This window comes from Lycorma delicatula, chromosome 3 (genome assembly GCF_047948215.1).
Source record: "Lycorma delicatula isolate Av1 chromosome 3, ASM4794821v1, whole genome shotgun sequence".
Taxonomy (NCBI): domain Eukaryota; kingdom Metazoa; phylum Arthropoda; class Insecta; order Hemiptera; family Fulgoridae; genus Lycorma; species Lycorma delicatula.
The window spans coordinates 72,936,695-72,964,160 of NC_134457.1; the positions used below are offsets into that span (position 1 = coordinate 72,936,695).

The 27,466-nt window shown below is 26.9% G+C and overlaps 1 protein-coding gene across 1 annotated transcript in view; it reads right to left on the reverse strand.

Moving 5' to 3' along the window:
• Window positions 1–18,247: 18,247 nt before the first annotated feature.
• Window positions 18,248–27,466, reverse strand: part of LOC142320911 (protein takeout-like) — a 50,083-nt gene continuing 40,864 nt past the window's right edge. Inside the window, exons 5-6 of the mRNA XM_075358895.1 lie at window positions 25,878–26,027; window positions 18,248–18,412 (exon numbers count right to left, since the gene is read on the reverse strand). Coding sequence (XP_075215010.1) covers window positions 18,261–18,412; window positions 25,878–26,027 — 302 coding nt within the window. The 3' untranslated portion in view covers window positions 18,248–18,260. The remainder of the gene's footprint in view (window positions 18,413–25,877; window positions 26,028–27,466) is intronic.

Sequence of the window (27,466 nt, forward strand, 5' to 3'; positions counted from 1 at the left end):
TGTGGATATCATATGACTTCCTTGTACGCCTATTAAAGTACATGTACACATTCTTAAAAGTACATAAAATTTTAATCGCTAATAACTCCTGATTTTTTTCAGATATTTTTGTTTGTTACTGTTATTATTCAATATTTTTTATTGTAAATTTCTTTTTTACAATCACGATTTCATAATTATTAAATCAATATATTTAAATTTAAAAAACAAAGTTAAAAAAATAAATTTAAAAAAAATAACAAAAGGAGATGAAGTCTGATTCGAACCGATGTGCCCTCCCTTTAAGATCCAAATATTTCATCAATTAAAATTTTAATTTTAATTTCAGTTGCAATCAAAACGGAAAGTGCACAACTAGATGTTACAGCAGTGCTAAATCCAAAATTTCAACATCCTTCGGCTAATCGTTTTTGAGTTATGCGAGATACATACGCACATACGTACGTACGTACAGACGTTACGCCGAAACAAGTCAAAAGTGATTCAGGGATGGTTTAAATGGATATTTCCGTTGAAATATGAAAACCGAAATGTTTCGCAGTAACAATACCTATATACTTCGTACAAGAAAGTAAAAACATACTATATATGTACGTATACATACGTATGTGAGTAGCACTGCTTTTGGCCTTACTTCAAGACTGACCGAACCATTTTTTTTCAAATTTGGCTCAAATTTTTGTATATATGTGGGCATTGATTATATTAATTTTTTTTTCAAAATTCGTTAAGGGAGTGGGGATATCGTGAAAAAACTAATTCGCTTTTTCTTCCGAGGCATTTTAGAAAAAAATTTACTATGACAATATTTTACTTACTTTGTTTATAAATTATAAGTAATCCAAAAAAGTTTTCAAAAAATCAACTCCCACCGCTTAAAATTGAAATATATGTTGTTTTTTTTGTACTTTATATATATACTTTTATATATAGAGCTATCATAAGATGCGTACAATTTTCCAAAATTATAAATACCTGATCTTAAATACAGAATGGTTTTGAAAATTTTTACGTTCTTGTTTTAACCTTTATTGTAGGTGTTATTGGATTTAGATGTAACTTTACTTTTTTTTTAAACACCCCAGGAGCAACCGGAACCACCATTAGGCATTACGTCCGTCGATTCCGGACGCCGTGGCAGTAGTAGTCTACCCCCCTCTCTTGGTTCATTTTGGAGACCACCCATCGGGGTCTCCCCTGGATCACAGAGACATCCCGACTTCCTCTTCTGGACAGCCGAAATGTCCCTCCTTAGAGAAGCTACCCTTCCTGCCACTACCCTACAAGTCTCCAGACATGCATTGCGCATGTCCTTCCCCTTTCGGGCACCCTTCCAAACCGTAAGGATCTACCATGCCATCATCAGAAGCTCCCCAACCCCCCCATTCTTGCATGCGAGTAAGCCAAAGTGTTCTAGACAAGCGGGCTGCCCTTCCTGGCCCTACACGTTGCCACATTTCGGTGTATATATATATATATGTTATTTTTTTTAGATAACTTTACTTAAATTTGTTAAATTTAACCTTGGTAAGAATATTTTTAAAGAACTGTTCTTAAAATTTACTTTTTCTTAAATACCAGGTGATTCAACGAGAACTTTAAAATTTTAAAAGCATATAAATATTTACTGAGTTAACTTACAGATTCGGTTGAGGTCTCATTTCACAGAAAAATACATCACGTTTGTCACCCAACATTCACATTGGTTCGATATGGCTTCCATTTGTAATGCGATATATATTCCAACTGAAGTCGATTTCATTTCAGACTGTAGCCAGAATGTCGGGCTTTATCTCTGCAACTGCAGCCTTAATTCGAAGTATTAGCTCAATTAGATCAGCAGGCAAAGGCGGTACATAAACTCGAACTTTAATTAAACCTATAAGAAAAAATCTAGCGAGGTCAATCAGGGTAGCGAAGTAGCCAAGCAATTGGACCTTCATCACCGATTCACCGAGCCGGGAATCGAGCATCAAGATAATCTTTGACTTCTAGGTAGTAGTGAGGTGGTACTCCGTCTTGTTGATAATAATGGCATAATGCCGTCTTGCTGTTAATAATGACGTCCATCCTGGTCTTCATCGTCTAACTGAGGAATTAGGGTTTTTTTAGTATGTCCTCATAAACATACTATTTACGGTTGTCTCCTAGAAGTACGGTCCGTACATGTTTGCTTAGGGTACAAAAACATTGATCTTAGGCTTATCAGGAATGTGTTGCAAAGTTTCATGAGGTTTTCGCTACGTCATATTTAGCAGTTCTGGATGTTCACCTTGCCACTGATGTGAAACATTGACTCATTACTAAAAATTACATTGTTTATAATTGAATCGTTGTCTGCAATTCTATTCTCCATTTCCACACTAAACTGTAGCCGAGCAACTTTGTCATCAGCTGTGTGGCTTCAAGTGCAATCTTACATAATACGCGTCAAACAGTCGTTTGTAGAATACCAGTCTTACGTGACGCACGTCAAGTTGATTTTTTTGGACTACGTGCAAAACTTTCCTGAGTTGTTCCACAGCAGCTTCTGGGACGCCTGAGCGTCCTGGTGACTGTATGTTAACAGAACAATATTTAAAGAACAATCTGTCTCAATTGCACCAAACCTCAAGAAGGTTTGGTGCAAAGAGTAAATTGCATGCATAGTAGAAGGCTCCGTACTGTACTCTACAAAAATTACGTTGAACTGCAGATGCTGACTGCAAATCGTGAAATCAAAACACCCAGCGAGCACCAGTAAATGTATCCATATTTAACAACATGGCGGCCGAATTCGGTACTAATGAACCGCGTGAGTCAAAAATTGATGTGTATTGCTGTGAAATGAACCTGAACTAAATCTGTAAGTTATCTAAACAAATTTTAATATGCTTTTAAAGTTATAAAGTCCTTTTTAAATCGCCTATATATATATATATTCTGTTTTTTGGGTCTAACTCTTTTGTGTTTTATTTTTAAAACTTTTTTTGCATTTTTCTTCATCACTTAAGGGCTATGAAAATTTAAGCAGTTTTGGCTCTATAGTATACCCCGGATCTAAAATGATATTTTCAATATTTTTTGTTAAGGATCCTTTGTTTATAAAAAACATTTTGACTAAACTGTACCCACAGAGTAAGGGTGCCCGCGAAATCAAACATTTTTTTTTTTAAATTTGGAAATTTGATGCTTCAATTTTATTTTGGCAATCATTACAATCAATAAAATCTCCATTGATAAGGGAATCCAACATTTTTAAAAATTCTTAAATTTGTTTTTTACTTACTTTTAAACGTTTATTATGAATATAAAAAAGACTTTTAATGATTGAATTTTAAAAGTTAAAAAAAAATATTTTACAATGAAAGATCCATGCAAGGTGTTGTATGACATGACAGGTTTAGCCGGGAAATACTTGCGATACTTTGCCAGCTTTTTTTTAAATTTTTATCACTAATCTATCTTATGAGTTATCAAGATAGAAAATAATTTTCGATACTATTTCAGAGATAAAAAATAAGTGTTTAAAAATGAATTATTTTGTAAAAACATGAAAAAAAATCTGTTACATGATAATGTTACAAGACGAATTCTTAAAACAAAATTTAATTTTGTTAACTTTACGATTGGTTTAATATTATTTTCTTCTATTTTGCTAAGAAAATAAGTAAATAAAAAAATGAGAAAATAATTAAAGTTTTAAAAGTATTAAAAAAAATTTCATCGTTATTACTGGGGAAAGGTTAAAATTTAAGTCCGATACAAATATCGGAATAACTCAGCAAAAAAATTGTGAGATTTTTAAGTCTTGATAGTACTTCATTATGGTAGGTTTTTAAATGTTTAATGACGTGTTAATGTATATTCTAACGTATAATAATTCAATTAAATATGATTAATGAATGCCTATAGGTTTACATTAGTATTTACACATGTGAATAAATACGTAACAAACACACAGAATATTAATAAGTGATAATTAGGTCGGGACGAGTTACATCGTGTGTGTGATCCAGATGGAAATTGTAATTAATTTTTGTTTTGTTTTTAATAACATTAAGTACTTCTTTTTTGACGTACAGATTTTTTTAAAATATATATATATATTATTATTATTATTATTTGTGGTTTTTGGGCGTATCTAAAAATATAAAAGAATTATTTATTTATATGTAACCGACATTTAATCATATTTCCTTTTTGTTTTAAACCTAATTAGATGTAAACAGTGGCTTAACCGAATATATTGTGACATAAGAATTCCCGTTCTTATTTTCTTTTACCCCCGTTTTATTATTTATGATGATATGATAACGCAATGTATCGGTATAAGACAACACGCGCACATGGGCAAACAAGCTCGTGAGTTATGGCTTCCATGCTTAAAATAAACCCCTCAGACACTTCTATTTTGTTTTCCTATTATTTATGATGTCATATCTCTAACGGCTTAATCTAGAGACGAACTCGAGCATAAACGGTTAATTTGTCTTCCCTTAAAGAAAACATGAACAAGTCTTATTCTTCAAGATCACTGTCCACGGTCCAGTAGCGGTGCTGGCAACATATGAAAATTAAATTACGCTCCAATAGTTATTTTAATGGTTTAGAGACAGCGACATGCATTTTTTCAAATTTATATTACTTTCTAAATGTTTTTGCAGTGTAATTTTTGTAACACCGTCATAATAACTTGATTTAAATACATTGCGTGTCAGCATATTTTCTTCTATAATATTTAAATGATTTAGTATTACTTTACAAATAAAAGAAACTAATTTTACTGTTTCTTTAGTAAATCTATACTTGAAAAAGTAATTAAGTATATTTATAACAATATAAATATACTTTAAGTATTCTCAATACGATATTTTAAATGAGTTTTCTAAGCTCTTTAGTTTAAAATACTCATTTTCACTTAAAATTTACGACCGGGTTAAATATTTGACTGTAATAAATGTATGCGACATTTAATTTATTTATTTAATACAGAGATCTCTTGTTTACTTTTTTATCTAATTTTAACTGAAATTTCTTTGGTCGTTCCATGGTAAGTATCTTTCAGGTAATTTAAGTATACGATTTTATAAACGAAATATTATCTGGTCTACCGAGACAATTTGAAGATTTTTTCGCTATTGTATTTTGGTGTTATCAGATGTTATAGAATAAATCACATGTCTTTTAAATATTTAAAAATATTTTCACGAGAAATCTTCAAAATAATTTTTTTTTAAATTGTTGTAAAAATTCTTTCGGTTTGTGATTTATTTGAATGAACTGGTATAAACGTAACATAAAGTAAAAAATCTTCTCTCATTCTGAATTTTAGCTTACAAATATCAGATGATAATAATTTATTTCCTTCTTTGTTTTGAATTTCTGTCGAGATATCTTTCGTACCATTTAAATTTTTTATGGACAAGCTTTTTTCATACATGCAGCTTTTTTGACAGTTTTTTTTAAATAGACCTTCATTTTAAGTAAAAATAACTCAGAATCATTTTAAATAAAATAAATAAAAATGACTTGAAAATGTGCTATTAAGTAAAAATAAAGTTGAAGAAAGAGAGTTTTTAGTTACGAATCAAGTCCAAGTGAAGGTTTAGTAAGTTGTTTGTAATTGTGTGATTTTAATTTGCTATCAATTTTTAAAAGTTGAAAATAAATTGAAAAGAATAAATTTTTAATTTAGTGCGTTTTTGTAGTCGCTTAGTGTTTTTTTTTTGAATACACTTCTTGATTAGGATTAATGGTTATTTTTTTAATAAAAATTAGTAATAAAAAATTACAAATTTTGAGAAAAGTATGTACAGTAAGTAGTTTTACCAAATCCATGGTACCAATTGTCGTCCATATTAACTAACTAAACTTATGAAATCTTTCAACTGAAAATATAATTAAGATTTTTTCCCTTAGAAAAAATTAAACTCACAAGTAATAAGTTTAATATTTTATTCTGTTGTCGCAATTAAGAAACTATCTGCAATCTGTTCCCAGAGGGAAGAGTGATTAAATGCTTAGAATGTCTGTAACTGAATTGAAGGACAGAAAGTTAACAGCAGTTAACTCCTCTATATTTTTTTTCCGGTTGGCACCCGTTAACAGCTGCTGATGGTTGATAATGAGATTCATTTTTTTGCAACTTGTGACAAAATGCTATACCTGACCTGGACTTGAACTTGAACCTCCAGATTAAATGCAGAGACCCTTTCTTTCAACCACAGAGATATCGGCATATTTTTTAAAAGTAAATGTTTAAGTTAAATACTTATCTCTGTTAAACTTAACAAATGGTAAGTTTAATAGAAATTAAACTTTCAAAAGTTTTACTTTCTTTAAAATGTAAGCGAACATGATTTATTATTAAAGATATTAAACAAAATAAAAAGGTTTTCAGTTCGATTCGTGTATAAATCTTTTTTTTTTAAATCAAAATGAATACACATTTTTACTATTTTACGTTTAAAACTTACGACCAAATAATGAAATTCACTGATTTTTTTTTTTGGGGGGGGGAAGTCTATCTGGTTCCCCCAAAAAAGATTTCTTCTAGAAAACTTTTGTGCAATAATATTTAAATAAAAATTTATGTTTTCATGTAGACACTATGAAGACACTTTTTATTTATTTATCGTCATAATTAAATAATATTAAGTTATTATACCCTAACAAAAAGCTGTGTGAAGTTATTATTTATTTACTTATTTTTACCATTTTTCGCCTTTTACTTTACTTACAAAGTAAAAAATAATACTTTCCATTTCTTTTTTAATTTTAATATTCTTGAAGTTAGCAACAAATTAAGGGTTAGCAAGTTGTTCGTATTTTAATTTAGTTCTACTCAAAAATTCAAAATTTAAGAAGGTCCTTTTTTTGGTTTTATATATTTTATTTTTTGTAATTTTTATTATAAAAATATTTAAGAATGATTCAGGAAGAAAAGAAAATAATTTGGGAAGTGATTCTACAGCTTGAAATAAGGAAAAAATTCATACAAACATGACTGAAAACGCTTTGTTATCGAATTACGGCTAGCGCAAAATTTCGCTCGGATTTCGGTTCCCTCGGTAAAATGAGATTATATTGAAATTTTTTGGTGTTATATAAGAGGTAAACTTCATGATTTATGTTTTTTGACCTGAAAAATCGAATAAGACAGGTCTCAGAACTCTATCTCTCGTAGTTTTTATGATATTTAATGTAAAACAGGAAATATTAGGTGATGAAGAACATTTAATTTAACATTTGAAGTATAATAACTTTGGTAAATGACTAATAAATGCGAAAATTTTATTATAAAAACCTTTAGTGAATTTAATTCTCAGAAAAGTTATGTAATAAAATCTACGAAAACAAAAACTCAACTTTAATTATTAAAAACAGAACAGGACAAAACTTAACAGAAAAATATTACGAATTAGTAAAAATTTAAAAACCTGTTTTTAGTAAATAAATTTAGACCTTTGAAAAATTAGCTTGGGAACTTTAACCGTAGGCTTCGAAATTAAATTGAATACCGGTACCTGGAGATGAAAGAAAAAACTTTCAGGTGGTACTGCTTAATCCTACAACGAGCACGGTAAGAATTTCTACACAACTCAACATTCCACGAAGTACAGTATGGAGAACATTATATGCTCATGGACTGCGTCCTTTTCTTGTTCAGAAACTACAACACTTCCGTCTTGGTGACCATACTAGACGATTGTAATTTTGTCAATGTGCTAATAATAATTACCACTTAATTCCGTTCATATTATTTTCGGACGAAACTACCAGTAATGACATAAACAACACACGGACTTCACATCGGTGGTCTGAAGAAAAGCACATGTAGTTGAATCAAATTTCTAGCAACGATTTTTGGTAAACAATTGGTACGGCATGATCTACAACCAATAAATAAGCCTCATACTAGAACAATGTGTCAGGTGGAGAAATTTTCTGGAATTTTTTAACGATGAATTGCTTGAAGTACTTGAAAGTTTCGCACCGGAGAAAACGAATTAAAATGTACTATCATTTGGACGAAGCACCAACATATTTCACAAATGGAAGTAAGGCAAATTTTAGATGAAAAATTTACAAGTAAATAGGTTAAAAATAGAGAATCGGTAAATTGGCCCAACTAGATCACCAGACCTTTCTTCCTTAAATTACTGTTTATGGGGATGAATGAAATGTGAGATATACAAGCAAACGGTAGACAAAGACAAATGATGAACTGATCGCTCGCATTCTCAATGCTGCTGCCCTCATTAAGGAACGAGAAGATATCATTAGGTGGTGACAGAAAATGTAAGGAAACGAGTTGAAAAGTGCATCGATGTCAATGGTGGAATATTCGAATATTTATTGTATATTAATACAGTACAAACCTCAGTAAGTATTCATTTAAAAATAAATTAAAAGTGAGTTAATTTTTCAAAGGACTTATATTTTATTGTACTACAAACAGTTGCTTTTTAATTTTTACAAATTCAGAACATTTTTCTGTTAGGTTTTGTTTTTAATAATAAAAGTTGATTTTGTGTTTTTGTTTTTATGGACTTTATTAAATTAATTTTCTCAGGATTATATGCTCTACATAAATTCTCTGATAAACAAATTTATTCATTTATTAGCCATTAAACAAAGTTACGGTATTTTGAATCTGAAAAACTTGTTTTTCGTCATCCATTTTCCCTGTTTTACACTGGATATTATGAAAACTACGGGAGATACTATTCTGGGATCTGTATTATTCAATTTTTCAGGTCAAAAATATAAACCATCAAGTTTACCCCTCACATAACGCCTTAAAAATTTCAGTATGACCTCATTTTAACGGAGAACTAAAATCCAGGCGAAACTTTTCTCTAGCCGTAACTGGATAATAAAGCTTTTTCAGACATGTTTGTATGAATTTTTTCTTTATTTCGAGCTCTAGGAATTAGTTATTTCCCTTAAATTATTTCCCTTTTCTCCTGAATCACTCAAAGTATATATATATATATTGATACATATATATATATGTATCAATAAATAAATAAATTGTATTTTCTTTTAAGTGAAAATGAAATTTTAAATAAATAAATAATATGAATGTAATAAATTTATTTTTTTAAATATTTTTTTAAAAATAATATACAATATTTATTAAAGTAGATACGAAACATATTAAAAAACTAAATGATGTCTTCATAAAATCAAATATAATACAAATAAATAACCTTTAAATATTTTATTATACGTTTGTAGCCACTGTTGTAACACGTTAAAAAACATTTTTAAACATTAAAAATACACAAGAAGAAGCAAAAGACATTAATTGTAAATTATTAATGACCGCTATTTTGTTTCATTAAATTATATTAGCATGGATGTTCTTGGCGGAACTTCAAAGTGTTCATACGCGTCGGTTCTGACTACTGGGTGACCACCCACCCATCCAAAGTGTCATTAACGACCCGACAATCTCTTCTTAGACAAAATGACTCTTCTCTTCAGTATATATCTTTAACTTATATTAGATGAAGTATATATACGCATACACCATCTAGTTTAAGAATTATTAATCGCCTGTCATAATCGAGAATTCGCTGTTTTAACTCTCTAACTACTATTAGCCCATATCTTTAATTCTAATATTTAATTTCACCTTTTTGATAAATAGTTATAAAAGTTATTTTAAATTCAAAAAAACATATGTTCTAATCCTCATGATAATTTTTATTTTTTATTTTTTTTTTATAAACGTTTACTCTTAATCTTATTTAAGAAAAAAATATACAAAAAAGTGAAAATATAGATCTAAAAAAATAAAAAAGACCGACTCTTCGTTATTTTATTTTGTTTTCTGTTGAAGAAGTATATGAACTCATTCTAATTTAAAATTTTCCAAAAAAAAGAAAATTGATCAATAAAAATTGTTTTACTCTAGAATAAAAAAAAAACAAAAAACAAGCATCAAGTTTCAATTTTCTCACCAGTGTGACTCATTGCATAAGCGCGTATAAAAAATGCACCAGTACACACTCAATATAACCTCAACTTTTATCGACATTAAATTGAACGTAATTCATAAACGAATCAACCAAATTTGATTTTCATCAAATTTTCACATGCAAAACTTCAGATACACTACCACAGCATATCTAAGTCTCAGTCAAATTGATTTTGTAGTTTTTTAGATTTTCTAGAGACAATATTTGTACATAGGCCTAAATATATATATAAGTTTTCATGGTTGCCTTCTGGAAAAAAAATTACGGTCTGTACAGTCTTTGTTTAGGGCACAAAAAACATTTACCATAGGACTATCACGAATATGTTGAAAAATTTCATGAGGGTTTTCGCTACGCCATATTCGGCACACACACATACATATATATATATATATATATATATATATATATATATATATATATATATATATATACAAAAATACACACTCTCACATATATATATATATATATATATATATATAAGAAAACCCGATTTTAAGTGAATAATATTTTCGTACTCCTTATACCTTAAAATGTAAAGAAAATTTTATTTCACCCCCCTCTCCTACCATGCCACCGAAAGTAACACTGTACCTTTCTTTGAAAAGTCGGTAGTTTTTTGAAACACTATTGACACAAAATAAAAAAAATTAATTAATTATCACATTTCAATTACTAGTAGTAATTGATAGTATTTAAAAACTATTTAAATATCATTAGCAATAATTAAAAACTAAAATTAAAATCCGAACCGAAAGCAAACTGTTATGCTACAATATAATTTGCGTCGTTTAAATTTTCATTTGGACTTGTTATCATATCCTCTTCTATTACCTTTTATAAATAGCCTTAATAAAACATTAAGCTTGTCATTATTATTAAATATCTATTAAACCGAGTTAATCAAAAAGCACTTCAAAACTTTAAAAGGAATTTAAAATTTATTGAGATTACTTACAGATCCAGTTGAGATCTCATTTCATATTTGAGATTCTCAGCACAAACAGTAATGCATTAATGCGCAAGGGATGACAGTTTGAGAATAAATGTAAATCTTAGTCGAATTAATTAAAATGTTAGTTTCATTAAATGAGCAATTCTGTTTGTCTATCTTGTATAATTACGCGTACATTAGAAAGAAAATCTTTTTAAATAATATTGTCTTTTTTTTTTGTATATAACGCATTGTTTTCAAGGAAAGATTGCATTAATTTGATGTTTTACAGTATTTTATCCAGTCTATATAATGACTGTAATTCATGTAAAGCATATATACAAAGAAATTCTTTCTCTGGGGGTAATTAAGTTTAATATACAGCAGATAACTTTAACGAATAGTAAAGGTGTTATTTGTAGAAAGTTGAATATGGTATCCGTCTAAGTGGGCTTTGCATGATTATATGCAACAGAAAACTATTTCACTGCTCAAGCATAATTGAGCAAGCATTTTTTAATTGGATTAAAAAATGCTTGGATTTTTTAATCTAAGCATTGGAAGCTTGTATTCTTATATATGACTGTGTCATTTTTTGGGAGTGAATTGTGACTCATGTCAGGTCACCTACAACCCTTATAAATATAGCACTTAATGTAAATAAATTATGTTTTAAAGCAATTATTAAAGTTAAAAGAGATACTCTAAAGGTAATTTTTTTAAGTCTTGGGACAAAAAAGAAAATTTTAAACCAAATGTAACTAAAAAAAGCAACTCAAAATTTAATAATAAGATTAAATTTTCAATTACCAAACATTCCTTATTTAACAAATCAATTCCGCATTCTCAAATTCTTCGAAATGCGAAGTGAAAAGTTACAAAGTTGCTATGGACCCCTGGTATATAATTTTCCACTATCATTGTTTTTGATCTGTTTTGAAAATGATTTAAATAAATCTGGAAAAAGAGGTTCCATTGAAAAAATAAATAAATAATATATATATATATATATGAAACGTTTGAATAATTTTGTTGATACTATTTTAAACAAAATTAATACAATTTCAGTTCTCATTGAGGTAAAGAAAATGCTTAAAATAAAAAATTAAAATAAAATTTTATGAATAAAACCAAAAATATTCTCATGATATAATTTTTCTTTGTTATATAGGGTCATGTAATATATGAAAAGAACATACATTCATTCAAAATTAATTTCTACTGATTTAGCATTAACATAATTATTTAAAAGAGCTTTGATTCCAACACTAACAATAAAACGAAACTACCAAAACAATTTCATTAATAAATTACATATATATTAATACACCTCTTATTAGGCGTTGTTAAAATAATTAAATTTTAGTTTAATGATTGTTTAACTGATTCAAATTGTTTCTAAAATAAGGTAATTTCAGTTGTGATTAACTTGAAGTGTGTAATTACAATTACGTTTACATCAGTTATCAGTCATTCATATACTTAACCACATCGAGTATTATAAATGAAATTATAATAGATAATATTTTGTCTCCAAATTTTAATTAAAAATGTATTTTATTTTATTAAAATTTATTTTGAAATACAAAAAAATGACTTAATTTAAAAAAATAAACTAAAATTGCATTTCGTTTTCATCAGTTATAATATAATAATTTTTTTTTAACTTCAATAAAATAGTGATTTTCCTTCTGTGTTCAGTCACCGGGAAGCATAAAACTGGGTTTTAAAAAAAAATAATTTTACCTTAAATAAGTTAAAAAGATAATATAATTCAGGATGTGTCATTTTCTTTTATAAACCATTTAGTTTTAAATTATAATAAATAGGTTTGTAAAAATGAAAGTTTAAATTTTATTTTAATGGAAAAAACAATTTGTTTAGTGTTGAAAAATCGATTGGTAAAATGGGAAAATAAAAAAATAAAAATGTATACACATATAGAATTAAAAAAAAAAAATGAATACTTATGTTGTTAATATTTTTGTCAATTAAATATCTGGATAAATGTAGGTATAATATATATATATATATATATATATATATATATATATATATATACTCGTTATAAAATTATATTTAAAAAAAGCCGGCAATGAATTGAATATACATTTAAATCCATTTTAATTATATTTAGAGCTTTTAATTTTGATTTTAAAAGCGAAGATTCTCATAAAATAAAACAATAATCAATATTTTTATTATTACTGTATTAACATCACAACTTCGAAAAATAAGCTTTCGTCTTTTTGAAAATGTTGGGGTTCATATATCAGGGGATTTTAATAATTAATATATTCACTGAAATTTAATTTTAAATAAATTAAAATCGAAATTTAAAAAATGTTTTATAGATTTTTTTTTAATTTGGGAGCTTTCCCATCAGGGTAGTGGTATTAAGTTATTTTAGTGACTTTATTGTTTAACGAAATACGTTTTGAGTATTATAAATTTGAAATTGTGGAATTTCTTTTTCTTCAGATGGGTGCTTCCATATACAAGGGGAAGCATTCGAGTTAAATTAATTTCTAAAAAAATATTTCCGTAGTGGTGATAATAAATTTAAATAAAGAACTGTTTAAAATTGTTTAAAAAATAAAAAATATTTTAAACAAAGTTGTATTTTCCTAGGAAGGGAGTGAACAATCTAAATTCATTTTTGTTTTTCAAAAAGTACTAAAAATAAAGGCTATTAAAAAATTAAGATTTTTACATTTTAAATGCAATAATGAATAACTTGCGAGATGGATTTAAATTTAAAATAATTTTTTTTTTAGATTAAAAAAAAATTTGTCACTATAGTCCAAGGAGTGGATTAAAAAAAATCTTTATAGTAATTTTAAGGTGTAGTTAGAAAACTAAAAAATATATAGGTTTAATATTAAAAAACATTATGAAACCATTTATGGGGATGGGGTGATTACAAAGTAAAAGGTTTTGGTAATTTGTTATCTTGATAACAAAAACTTCAAATTTTCTAAGAAAAAGGTTTTTATAATGCCCCAATAAAGATTTGAAATTTTATTTTGGCCATAACATCCCCAATCTCTTTTTTCAATTATTGCAAAAAATTAATTCATTCTTTCCTTCTAAGGTGTCACCTGTCTTCCATGTTTGATGAAATTCGGTAAACGGGGTCCAAAATTATAAGACCAATACGCACAAACAATCGTCTGACAAAAATAAATTTTTTGCACTTGGAAGGAATGGAATAAACATTTTTCTAGCAGATTATTTACAGTTATTTATTTTATTTGTTAAATTTTTTTTAATGTCTTCTTGAGGTTCAAGACTTAAAAAAACACCAGTTTTTTAAGATTTTTTTAACCGATCTATATACTTTCACGTTATAGTTGTAGCTGCTAATCGGAGAAGTAAAAGAAAAATAAAGTTAATTATTAATGTAAAAATTATTACAAAACATTAACTCATTTCCCTGATTGTCGCAGAAAATATTCACTAGAATAATAATTTTCATTGTTGTTCATCGTTGTTCGTGGGAAGAAAATCTGAAATTAGGATAAGAAAAATAATAAAATCTTATTTGTTAATATCTATTTATGAACAGTTTTTCGTAATAAATCATACCAAATTTCAGTCGATATAAATTTGTAATGTTTTAACAACCTCTTAATTTAACTAAAAACAGATGTAAATGGTGATACTGAACATTTAAAATGATACCGAAGGTAAAATAATACTTATGAGCTGATGTTAAAAAGTTAGCTATTCTGAGGGATTTATATATTTATATGTAAAATTTTTTGTAAAATTAAACTCATGAACTTCATTATTTAATGAAGTTTTATTAGTCATTTATGTTTCCTAAAATAATAATTTCCTAGTTTTAAAATCGTTTCATTGTAAAAAAATTTGTTTATTGTAAATAATAAACTAAATTAGCTAAGTTTAATTACTTGATTTCATCGAAAAGTGTATTGAAAATTTAAAGATAAAAGGTTTTGGTTAAAAAGGAAAGGATAACAAAAATTAGAAGTACGGTTTAAAAAGTAACGTTGTGTTGACAGAATTAAATTTTTATGTCGGTGAATACGGTAGGTATACTGTTATAAGCTCAAGTGGGTTGACAATACAGTGGAGTGAGTGACAAAGAACGAAAAAGACAGGTAACATGGGCGGCGTGTATTATTCTATGAATGAAACAAACAGTAGCTAGATATACCGTATATGGTCTGTAATAGATATAATATTTTGGATCGGTGATTTTACCGGTTTTGTTCCAGGCTACGGGATCAGGCCGCGGGAGTCGAGACCTCCATGAAAGATATAGCTACAAAGAGTTTGGTTTGCTCAACTCAACAAAGTACCGTCGTCTTTTTGTGCACACTAATTCTTATAAACAGTTTGGATACGGGTGGAATGTGTTGAAAGAGAGTCTTCTTTTTGTCAAACTCCTTCTTTCTGTGTTTATATGCCCGGCGGAGCAGAAGCTTTACACCCTCCCGTCCATCAAATTGTATACCAAAGGCACAAATCTCAGTTTTTAGTCCCTTTTCTTTTAAACCGATAAAAACCCAATAAAAAGAGATCTGTATCTACTTTAATAATGTCAACATTTAAAAAAAAAAGTTAGAATTTTATCAAAAATTAATTATTTAGTTTTAAATTATGTGTAAAAACAATTGACTGCTGCTTAGTAATACTAAAACTGGTCTTTTATTTCTATATTAAATAAAATATTTATTTAAACTTCAATTCCATGTCAGTGTATGAAGAGGTTCTTATACCGCCTGTTAAAAAAATTGTCAACTTCTGTTTGTAATAACAGAATAATCTTAGTAATAAATCCAATTTTATAATTGAATGGTTTTTTAAGTAATAATTATGGCATTTTTCCTAGATGATTAATATAAATAAAAAACACGGTATTATTTATTCCATAACTTTTCTTTAAAAAAAAACGTTATTTGATTTTTTAATCAATTTTTTATATTAAGTGATTTTTATAAGGAATTAATTCTAGAATCCGTCAGCTTTAATATAGTAACTTCATGTAAGTATGTATAATTTTATTCAACCAAAATGTTAGTTCCATTTATTCCATGATAAGCAAAATACAAATCAAGGTCGCGACGATAAATCATACTAGAACAAGTTATTGCAATTATTTATGAGAATAAATTTTTAAAATTATTTTTTCAGTATTGCAATGAAATAATTTAATTAAAATTACATTGAACTACAATTTATTTTCTAGTAAAATATTAAATTATGTAAAAAAAAAAAACTAGTGTCTTATTCCAAAAACCCGTAAATTTACGCAATTTTTTTAAAAATTTAGTTGTTTTTATGATTTTTTTTTTGGTATTAGCAGGAAAAACTTTTTATACATGACTCATCGTGTTCATCAAGCATTAGAGCAATACGATAGAAGAAATTGAGTAGTCTACGCGCATTGTTAAAAAAATCTGATGTGGACAACACATGACTTCCTTGTACTCCTATTAAAATACAATACACATTTTTTTTTTTATATTCAGAGGTTAATAATTATTAATAGATCAATATATATATATTTTTTTTTAAATTAAAAAAAGAAAAAAGAAAATGAAGTCGGATTCGAACCATGTGCCTTCCCGTTGTACGATCCAAATATTTCATTAATTAAAATTTTATTTGGCTGTAACTCTGGAACCAATTAAAGTAAGTACCACTTATTATAAATCGTTGAAAAGCTTTCAATGAAGGCTTATTACTGTAGTTAAGAAAAAGTCCAACATTTTGGGTTTTCTTTTGGGATTTTGGACTTTTGATCCAGTCGATTGCGATCAAAAGGGGAGGTGCACAACTTGATGTTACAACGGTCTTAAATCCAAAATTTCAACATTTACCCTTTTTAGACATGATCACAATATTTTACCCTTTAATATTAAGGTCTTAATTTGGAATTTGACAAAATTTGAAAAAAAAATTAGTAATTCTTTCTTCTTCTTTATGAATAAAAAAGAACTCTTCTTCTTAATTCTTCTTTCTTTATAAATAATTGCTCAAATTTTCTTCTATTAAAGTTTTCTGATGTTGTACATAATAAGTTTTCTGGTTAAGATTAATTTTCAAAATCAAAATATTTTATAATTATTAAAGTACATTTCTTTATCCATTATGTTATATATCAAAATTATAATCAAAATTGTAAAATTTTATTTAATAGATTTTTATAATCTAACACTTACAGGTGATCTGATACGAGAGAAGTAACAATCTTAAATGGTACAGCAATCCGAAAGTAAATAGTAATTAGTACTTTGTTGTAATTTTTTTTCAATAAAGCCAATAATATAGTATCATATTTTCTTACCAAGTTCTATAAAACGCAGGTGATATTCAAATCTACACGCTTGTTGAGTTTAATATGATTGTACATCCTTATGTACAATATACTGACCATATAATCATTATCATCATTACTCTCAGAAAAAGAAAACTGATTAATATTGCTTGTATCTCAGATGATTTAAATGAGTATACTCTATAATTAGATATACAGATCATTCATCTTAGAAAACATATTTCATACGCTTATATATGAGTAAAAAGAATAAAATATTAACAAACAATTATGTTTTGAGACAAATTTTTTTTATTTATAATTTTTTTGTCCTTAAAACAGAACTTAAAATTTTATTTTTATAGCTAAAAAAACACAATAAAGATTTTGCTTTTCAGCCATCAAATTTAAATAATACTTAAGATATTTGTCTGTAATAGATTATAATAATGATAATTTAAATACTTATGTAATACTACGAGTAATTACATACATACTTAAAGTGTATGATTTTTATTACTACAGTTGTATTATACATTAAAAAAACTTAATTATCACAAAAGTTTAAGCTTCTTTCTCATGTTATATAATCTTCATTCGTTTTTAAAATGTTACTTAGATAAAAATTTTTTTTAAATATATTTTTTAGAAAAAGTAACGATTGATTATTAAATTTTTAATTCTTTAAGTACAGAATTATTTTTTAACAGCAGTATACATTTTTTTCTGCGATATATATCTCCCGTACATACATACGAGTAAATATAGTTAAATTTTAAAAAAACGTTTTTATAAACCTAGGTATTAGAAAAATAATATTTTATTTTTCAATCTTCCATTTTTTTGCTGAAAATTTAAAATTCAAATCTAAATTACTTAAATTAGTAGAATTGCATTAATATACTATTGATTTCATGCTGTAACGAGATCAGAAGCTTTTTAATTATGTACTTATTTTTAAAATTTTTATTTATTTACTTTATTAAAAACTTTTAAATTAAATATAAAAAAAAAAACTGTACTATAAACTAATTATAACTTATGTATATAATAGTTTTAAAAAAATTTATTTTACAAATATTTCATTATAAGGAACCTCTTTAGCGATGTTATTTATAATAAGTGTAAATATTGGAGAAAGTGATTTAATTAAAGGATCACCGAGTTCGTTAAGTACTTCTTTCCAGTTTTCATCAAGAAATTGATTCATGCTATTACCTGAAAAAATAAAAACACAAATAATTATAGTTATTTCAAAAAAATATTGTCTAGGGCTTTTTAATTTTAATTTTACTTGAAAATAATTTATGTGACTGTTATTTATTTATTCTTTTGTAATATTACTACATTAAGTGTTATGAAGTAATAATTTTCAGTCTATGAAAAATAAAAGGAAGCTCCTTACAATATCCATTATCACAATTACTGTATGAAATTAGAACTTAATATCCACGTAATGAAATTTGAAAATTATTTTTATCCATCTACTTAAATAAACGTAGTTTAAAAAATGAACAATTTTAGAATGATTTTTTAATAAGTTAATACAAACAATTAAAAAGTTATAAATATTTTCACAGCTTTATCAGCCCTTTTCTAATGTATACTTCTTTCTTTTTCTGTTTAGCCTCCGGAACCACTGTAAAGTATTACTTCAGCGGATGATGTGTATGAATGTAAAGGAAGTGTAGTCTTGTATAGTCTCAGGTCAACCGTTCCTGAGATGTATGATTAATTAAAAATCCCAGCCGCCAAAGAACACCGGTGTCCATAATCTATTAATAAAATCCGTATAAAAGTAACTCCCTTTACTAAGATTTGAACCTTAGAACTCTCGCTTTCGAAATCAGCTTATGTGCGATGACGAGTTCACCACTAGACCAACCCGTTGGATTTTTCTAATATATACTAAAATGTAATAAGACTAACACATAATTTTCAATATTTTACATACAATTATATAATATTGTAATAATAAATCGTTTAGTAATATAAACCTTCATAACTCAAACTTTGTAATCTTGTTGAAAAATTGTTTGTGATTTTTAATAATAATTAAAATTGAAGCGTCTTTATTTATTTTCATCACTTTTTGGGTTCTGATAAGTCTTTTTACTTAATATAAGGTTCTCATACATTAAAATTACAATTTCATAACAATAATATAAAAAAAGCTTATTAGTAAACAAAAATCAATATACATACTTGTACGTAATTCAAGTTGTACGTAAAATAACACAGTAAGTTTATAATAAAAATTAATAGAATTATCTATTTTTTCAAATTATATTAGTTAAAAATTCAACTTTAAATATATTTTATAGAATATATTACAAACACAAATATGTAAGCATACGCACATTAATCTATATAAATAAAAATGTAAATGTTCGTTTGTTCAAAATCTTAAACCTCCGAAAGTTTTTCACCGATTGCTTTGAAATTTTGACACAAAGTTGTATTCGAATACGCGCACTGTTTTTATATACCTAAGATGTCACACCTGCGACAGGTAAAAACATGCTTTTTTTATTTTAAAAACAGCGCTATCTGTTGGTCGTAAAAGCAACACACGCTATACTAAATATTTTACGATTCCATTTCAGTGTTTTCGATATGTGTGTCCGCTATAGACTAAAAACCTACTGTACCGATTTACGCGCGGGGAAAAAGGGAGAAAGAGAAAAATCGGAAAAGGGAAAAATAAAAAAAAAGGTAAAAGGGAAGAAGGGGAAAATGGGAAAAGGGAAGAAGAGGAAAATGGCAAAAATAAAAACGGAAGGGGGAAACGTGGAAAACTGGAAAGGAAAGGGGAATGGGGAGTAGAACTGGAATATGGGGAAAGAGAGAGGGAACATAGTAAAAAAGAAAAAGGTAAATGAGGAAAAGGGGAAAGGGGAATGGATAAATGAAAGGTGGAAATGGGGAAAGGGAAAAGAGGAAAAGGGAGGAAGGGTGAAAGGGAGAAAGGATAAAAGGGGAATGTTAAATTTAGTGAAGTTTCGTAAAGTTTTTTTATCAAACTTTCAATTGTGTTCATTTAATCTATATATATACTCAAATCTAGCAATAGCGAAGCATTGCCGGGTCTGCTAGTACAATTATAAATACTCTCATAGATATTACAAAAAATTACACACATATTAAGTTTACATTTAATTTACTGCACTATCAAACACTATACCTTATTCAGTTTTTTGTTACATTAACTCTTGTCAAAATGCTCAGATAGCAAATGCAAAGAACATACAATAATTATAATACGTAAAATAAAAAAATAAAAAATAAATTACCTACAATCATTCTTAAATTAAAAATTTATTCATTCATAAATTCAAATTTATTCGTTCTTAAATTTCACTTCATTCTTAAATTTCTTAACGCTAAGACCAATCCCAATTTCTTGTGGTAAACTATTGTACAATTTAGCTGTTTAATTAAAAATATTTTTCACGGTAATTACTAGTTATTATATAAAATTTACTAAAATCACGCACGATTAACAATTTTTAAATAAATGAAACCGAGATCAATTTCAATTTTGTAATATTATTTTTAAAATTTTATTCAAGTTATAAGTTTGTTCATTCCCGATTCTAGTAAATATTTATAAACAATTTGAATATTTTAATACTTACAAACAAAATTTAATGTATGACTATAACCACATCCGATTACTTTCTAGCTTTATTAAAAGTTACATAAATTTGCCGGTAAATTTAAAATTCACATTAAAAATTACTTTTAAATAATTATATTTTAAGACGTAACTCAAACTATTGCAGTTACAATTATAGAATTACTAACCTATTGTAGAATTTTCTAATTTTATATGTAAGCATGAAGATTTATAAAAAACTCCCTTTAAATTAATTCATGACATATGAAACATCTTAAAATACATTGCTGAATTTTTCTCAAATGATAAATGAATAACTTTCAAAAATCCATTTAAAAAAACAATTAAGTTATCAAATCATTATTTTTTTAGGAAAAATTATCGATTTTTCATGCTAATAAACAACACTACATCATTCAAATTCAAATATTCTTTACTTATCAGTAACAATAAAAAAACCCAATGGTGTAAAACAATTCCCTTAAGAGATTCATGATCAATTCTATTTAGATTACTATCTACACGGGATATTTTGACAACGATTTTCCAGTTACGTAAATAACTTTCAAATAGTTTCAGAAATATACCGTTAACAATTTATTATGTTTTATCATCTTAATCAAAATACTGCTCAACTGAAACAAAGCACGTTTAAAATTAGAACACCGTAACATTACAGAAAAATAATATATAAGTTTTAAAAATTATTCTTGCCATGAAAACATGACACTTTGGGAAACATTCACAGTGGGTTGATTGAAAAAATTAAAAGAGGATAAATTAATAATTTTTTTGTGGATTTAAAAAGATTTAAATTTTTTTTTTTTTTATAAGCTTATAAAATGTTTAACGCTTTCTGGATATAGACTTTTATAAATGTCTTCTCATTTTTCATATTCGAATTTAAATAAAAATAATTTATTACAATGAAGCCCCTTAACATAAAAACTACTTCTTCATATTTATTTTTAAAAAATACACAACTAATTTATAATTTAAAAACTTGATGAAAATCTCTTTACCGGATACATTATTTCGTAATTGAGAGATATAAATTATGATGAAAGGTAAAAAAAAAAATTGTGTAAAATTATAATTTTTATGAATATATGCTTTTCTGTCATTGCTGTTTACTTAATTTACGTTACCGACACGAGTTTTTTCCATTTTATTGCTTCATATGATTAATCAATCGAAACGGAAAACTAAAGCTGATTTGTTTAAATAATAATCATTGTGTTTCTTTTTCAATCTAGAAGTTTCATTTCATTTTTGTCATTGTAGATTATATCCTTGATTATTTAATTCAATAAATTATTTACTTAATGTTTTGGAATTTTTTAATGTTATTTTACGAAAGATATTGAATAAGTAATGTGAAAAAACTATGTATAGCCCGTTAGTAATCATACCAATTTCAACCGAAAGAGTTAACATACCTGCCAAGAAATATTTCTTCCAATAGTTTCTTTTGTTGCCAACTGTGAGCAATAAATTAAAAATAGTAGTTTACCAGGTACATGTTTGTGTAATATTTTCATAGTTATTATAAATTGCACCGTTTCAGGAATGAGCAATTGTTTTGTTTTCTTTTATAATATATATATATATGTAGTTAGAATATCAGACTGTTATTTTTATTTCACTATATTTTACTGTCAGCTATTTAATTTTAAATCTGGTAGTCGTTTAGTATAATAAAAACAACGTATATTATTTTTTCCAATAATTCATTACGTTCTCAATTGTTCAGTATTAAAAACAATCTATTTTTCTTTATTCCTTTGATATAAAAGTAAAATAATTCATGCAATAAAATCGTAAAATGTAATCGAATGAATTGAAGTTACCTTAATAAAATTAGTCTGTACTATTATACGAAGAATTTATTGTCTTTTACACCCAACGTATCTTTAAAATATACTGAACTGACTTCTTAGTATGATTAGTAATTTAAAAAATTCTTATTACAAAAAAAAAACATCATTCGCAAATCAACATTTATAATTTGTTTTTCCAAAACGGGATTGGTTGATTGATTCACTCATTCATAGTGTTCTGCTATTAGGGCAGGTCCTGTCACGGCTGCTGCTGTCAACCTTGTTCTATCCTTTGCTAATCTCTTTGTTTTCGCATATTTTTCCTTTTCCACTAATCCCATTTAACATTTGAAATCTCTTCCTTTTCTTCCATTCACCAAGCGTTTTATCGCATCCACAAAAACAGTTTTTTTTTTTACACAATGTCTCAGCTTATTCCAATAGCAATCACATTTAACATTTTCCTGTTCTTTCCGATTCTCCTTAATACTTCATCATTTATAAAACGGTTTTGCCGTCTGATATTTATCATTCTGAGCCAAAATCGAAAACCTAAATTTGTTTTCTGTTTGTCCATATTTCAGTTCCACAGAGCATCACACGCTAAATAAAACATTTCATTAATCTCTTCCTTTATGCTAAGTTTAACTTTTCACATAGCAGTCTTCCCTTCTTTTTTTAAGCCTCCTTAAGTGTTATCTCGTGTACACACATCTGATATGACTAAATACTTGGTATGTTAATGATTTTGATAGAAATTTTATGTCATTTAAATTATGTTATTAATTGTTGTATTTATATACCTAAATTAATTTGTTAATTAAATTAACATCTCTGTGTCTATAATTATAATGGATACTAATGCTGTGAACTTTATTCACACCACTTTTTTTTCAGTCAGTCGGCTGATGTGATGCATTTCTCAAATCCTTTCTATTCTGCATTAACCTTTTAACATAAGTATATGTACCACATTTTTCATTTTACCTGCTCCACAAATTCTGGTTGGTGTTTTCCATGATAGTTTTTTATAACTTTATTTTCTTTCTGTTACTAGTTAATGCAGAAATCACTTGTGACCAACATCAACACAAAGTTTTTCTAGGCAGACTACAGAACTAACTGGTTTTGCTCCTTTTCTAGGAACTAAATATTATTTTGAAGATTCTATTGTCGTATTACCACAGTCTATGCTTCACCAATATGATCATTTTTCATAAGTTTTCTCTTTAATTTCTTTTAAAAATTTGCATTTTATTAAATGTAACCGCTTTCTTTTTCAACGTTCTTTGTATAAAAAGTTTCTATTTTATTAAATTTGATATTATTGTTTTAATTTCTACTGTGCAAATCCGATAATCAATTATAAAGCTCCGCAAGCACAGAAATTTCTTCATCTGCTCTAAAATTTCATTTTCTATTTTAATCTTAGTCCTTTTCTCTTTTCCATCTAATACCACACATTTTGTCTTCTTTTTCTTTATCCTCATACCCTTGATACCCCTTCGCAAACTTCATTTTAGTCATCAAGCATTTCATTTAGTATACTTGGACTCTCCGCCAATACTGCTGAGTTATCTACAAAACGTATACATTCTATTCTTCTTCCTCCGATCGTTATTCGACAAACAAGTAAAAACCAAACATTTTGTAATAATCTAGCTGTTTTTAAAACATTCGTTTCTCAAGGAGCCCAAATAAATCTCAGCGATGTCATAGAATTCAGATCTTGCATTCCAAGTTCCCTTGTTCTCTTCAATAAACAATAATTGAAATATTGATTTATTCGAAAGATCTTTTTATTCAAAAAAGTGTAGACCTACAGTCTTTTTTCAGGGACAAGTAATAACTTCAAACAAAAGTATATAGTAAAAAAACTTAAACGTAATGAAAATTTTTGTCATCCTTTCCCTCTCTCATCTCCCTAATTGCATTTTTTTGTAACACTAATTGAAATATTCATTTTTTAAAGGCTTTGGAAGAAATAAAAGAAGACCCAGTGAGGTAAAGATGTTAAAAAACCTCTGTTATTCAATCTCCCCTAGTCCATTTTAATTAATAATTTTAAATATTTTTTTACTTGAATGGGGATTAATAAAAAAATCTCTACTTCCTTCAAAAATAAATAACTGAAGGCTTTTAAAAATGTCTGGATATTCGATTCCCCTAGTACCTATAATCTATTAGGACAAGTAAAATCAATCCAATAAAAATAAAAGAAGGAGGCCTATTTATTTATTTACTTTTGCCTATTTTGCCTATTTACCTTGCCTATTTTACTTTTTACTATTTACTGCCTTTTTACTGCCTATTTTTACTATTTACTTTTGCCTATTTACTTTGCAAACTTAGGCCGCCATCCGCAGTGTCCTAAATTTGAAGTTTTCTCTGTGTATTGCTCATATTACAATGTTTTATTATGTATCATTATAATACCCTGTTACAATGTCTTATCATTTCAAAAGAAATGATGCAAATATACTCGTAATATTATTTAAATTGGCCGTTCGTTTTTACATTAAACAAAGCAAAAGAGAAACAAATTTCTGGAGGGAGAGATAATCTTAACTACAATTGAAATATACGCTATCAAAAGATAGCGTATATTTCAGGATAAAAATCCTGAGCTATTTACGAGGAAAATTCCTTAGTTATTCTGTTTTATAATAATTTAAAGACTCAGATCAAAATAATAAAAATGATAAAACCAAAGAAAATTAATTTTGTAGGAACAATGTTAAAAATATTTTTTGAATTATTATATTTTAAATCTCTTAACTCCCCTTTCCTTTCAGCTATTCAACGTAATAAGTTATACCTAATCTATTCATATTATTAAACTTTCAAATAAAAACTAAAATGCTGTATAAAATACCTTAAATAGCTGTAGCTTGATACATCTTTTTTCTTAATTTTCACCAAGGGAACCGTAGTGAGCGTAATAAATTTGATTCAAAAGTATATTTTGAAAGTATGATCTTTTTTTTAATGAAAGGAAGAATAATATTTACCACTCCTCTGAATAGATACTGATAGCAGTTTATAATGGCTATCACATTGATAAAACAAAGAAAACAATTTAATTAATAATTATTAAAAAAATTAATTAAATACTTTTTTAAAAAATAAAAAGTTATTAGTAACGGTCTTTTGTACTTTTATTTATAAATTCAATCTATTCTAGTATAATATGTCTTTTTATTTAAGTTAATGTTTGAATCATAATAAAAATAGTGATACTTACCGAGTACTTTATCTCCATTAAATAAATTTTCAAGTTTAATGTACATTCTTGTAGTATTAAAATTTATCGTTGAATCAGGTATTTGTATATATTCTTTACCATTCTTTTTCGTAAGAACAAAATCGAATTTGTAAGTTATATCCAAGTTCACTGTAAGATAAAAAAGTTAAATAATTATTATAAAAATATGAATAAAACTCATAAATAAGTGGTGTTTATGTTAAATGTAAGTAAAGGACTATGCTAAACAGTTTTTGAAATAAATTAGAAAACCCTCAATAAATCGTTTACTGAAATATTATCAAAATACCTATACTTACACTGCTAATTCGATTGTCAGCAATCATTATCAATAGATGTTACGGAAAAAAGTATATTTATTGAAACCTTTTTTATTTTTAAAGTAAATTACAATCGATGGTAATGGAAAAAAACAAAGTGAAATGTTTAATGAATCAAGATAGAGAATCGAAATTACAACGGATAACACAAAATCCTAATATTACCGATAATGTAACTACATAAATACAGATTATAAATCATACTATAATATAAATTTATTGATAATTTTATCTTTGTTTTTATCAATTAATGGGTACACTCGTAAATTTTTCAGTACCGGAATGTTTGATTTTGTGTTAAAGCAGACCGAAAGAATGTGGCACACAGCCACTGGCAAATGACAATGTTAAGAAAGATGGACAATCGATGTTAACATTGATAAGAAGCAAACATTTTTCATGTCAACTGTTTAACATTTTGTCATAATTTGACATTTTAGATTTGATTTTTAGCAACTTTCGAGTATTTTGTCGCCGTTTGCCTACGGATATTCAAAGCAAGGACTGCTTTCGTGCGGTCTGATTTTTATAGTTTGTTATATTTTTTATTTTTAAATAAAACATAGACCAGACCTTAAGTTAGAAAAAATTTTATGTGAAAGGACAATATTTTATTTCTCTTAAACAGCAGTAACGAAACTGTGTTCCGTCGCGTTTTGACACTAGTGCTCCTCTGAATTATTCTGTAAAAAAAAAAGAAGATCCAGCTGAATATTTTGATTACCCAACTATCTATTTTTCGTTTAAATACGTTTATTTTTCATATTATACTGTAAGTCCTAATTTTACCAAAAAGGTTGATCGACTAGACAAAAAAAATTATAACAAAATAATTACAGGACAACAGATCTCCTTCGAGAAAACAGAATTCAAGATTCAAGACGAACTTCAAATCAGCTCTCAAAAACTTAATAACGACAATAGAAATTAATAAAGTCGAAAAATTCAAATATCTTGGGGAGATAATTGAAGTTAATATCTAAAAAGGAAGCCATTAGATCAAGAATCAATAAAATGGAACTACACTGTCAATTAACTAAGAAAACTTACAGTTAGAAATCAGTATCATTGAACGCTAGCCTAAGAAAATACTTTGCACTCGTTCATCTGGAAGCTATATATGCAACTGAATGTCTGACATTTAATAAGAAATTTCTAATCGGTAAACTACAAAAAACAAGAATGAAGTATATCCGGAAAGGTTCTAGATCCCATCAAAGATCGGAGAAGAGTAAAGAAGAAGAGACA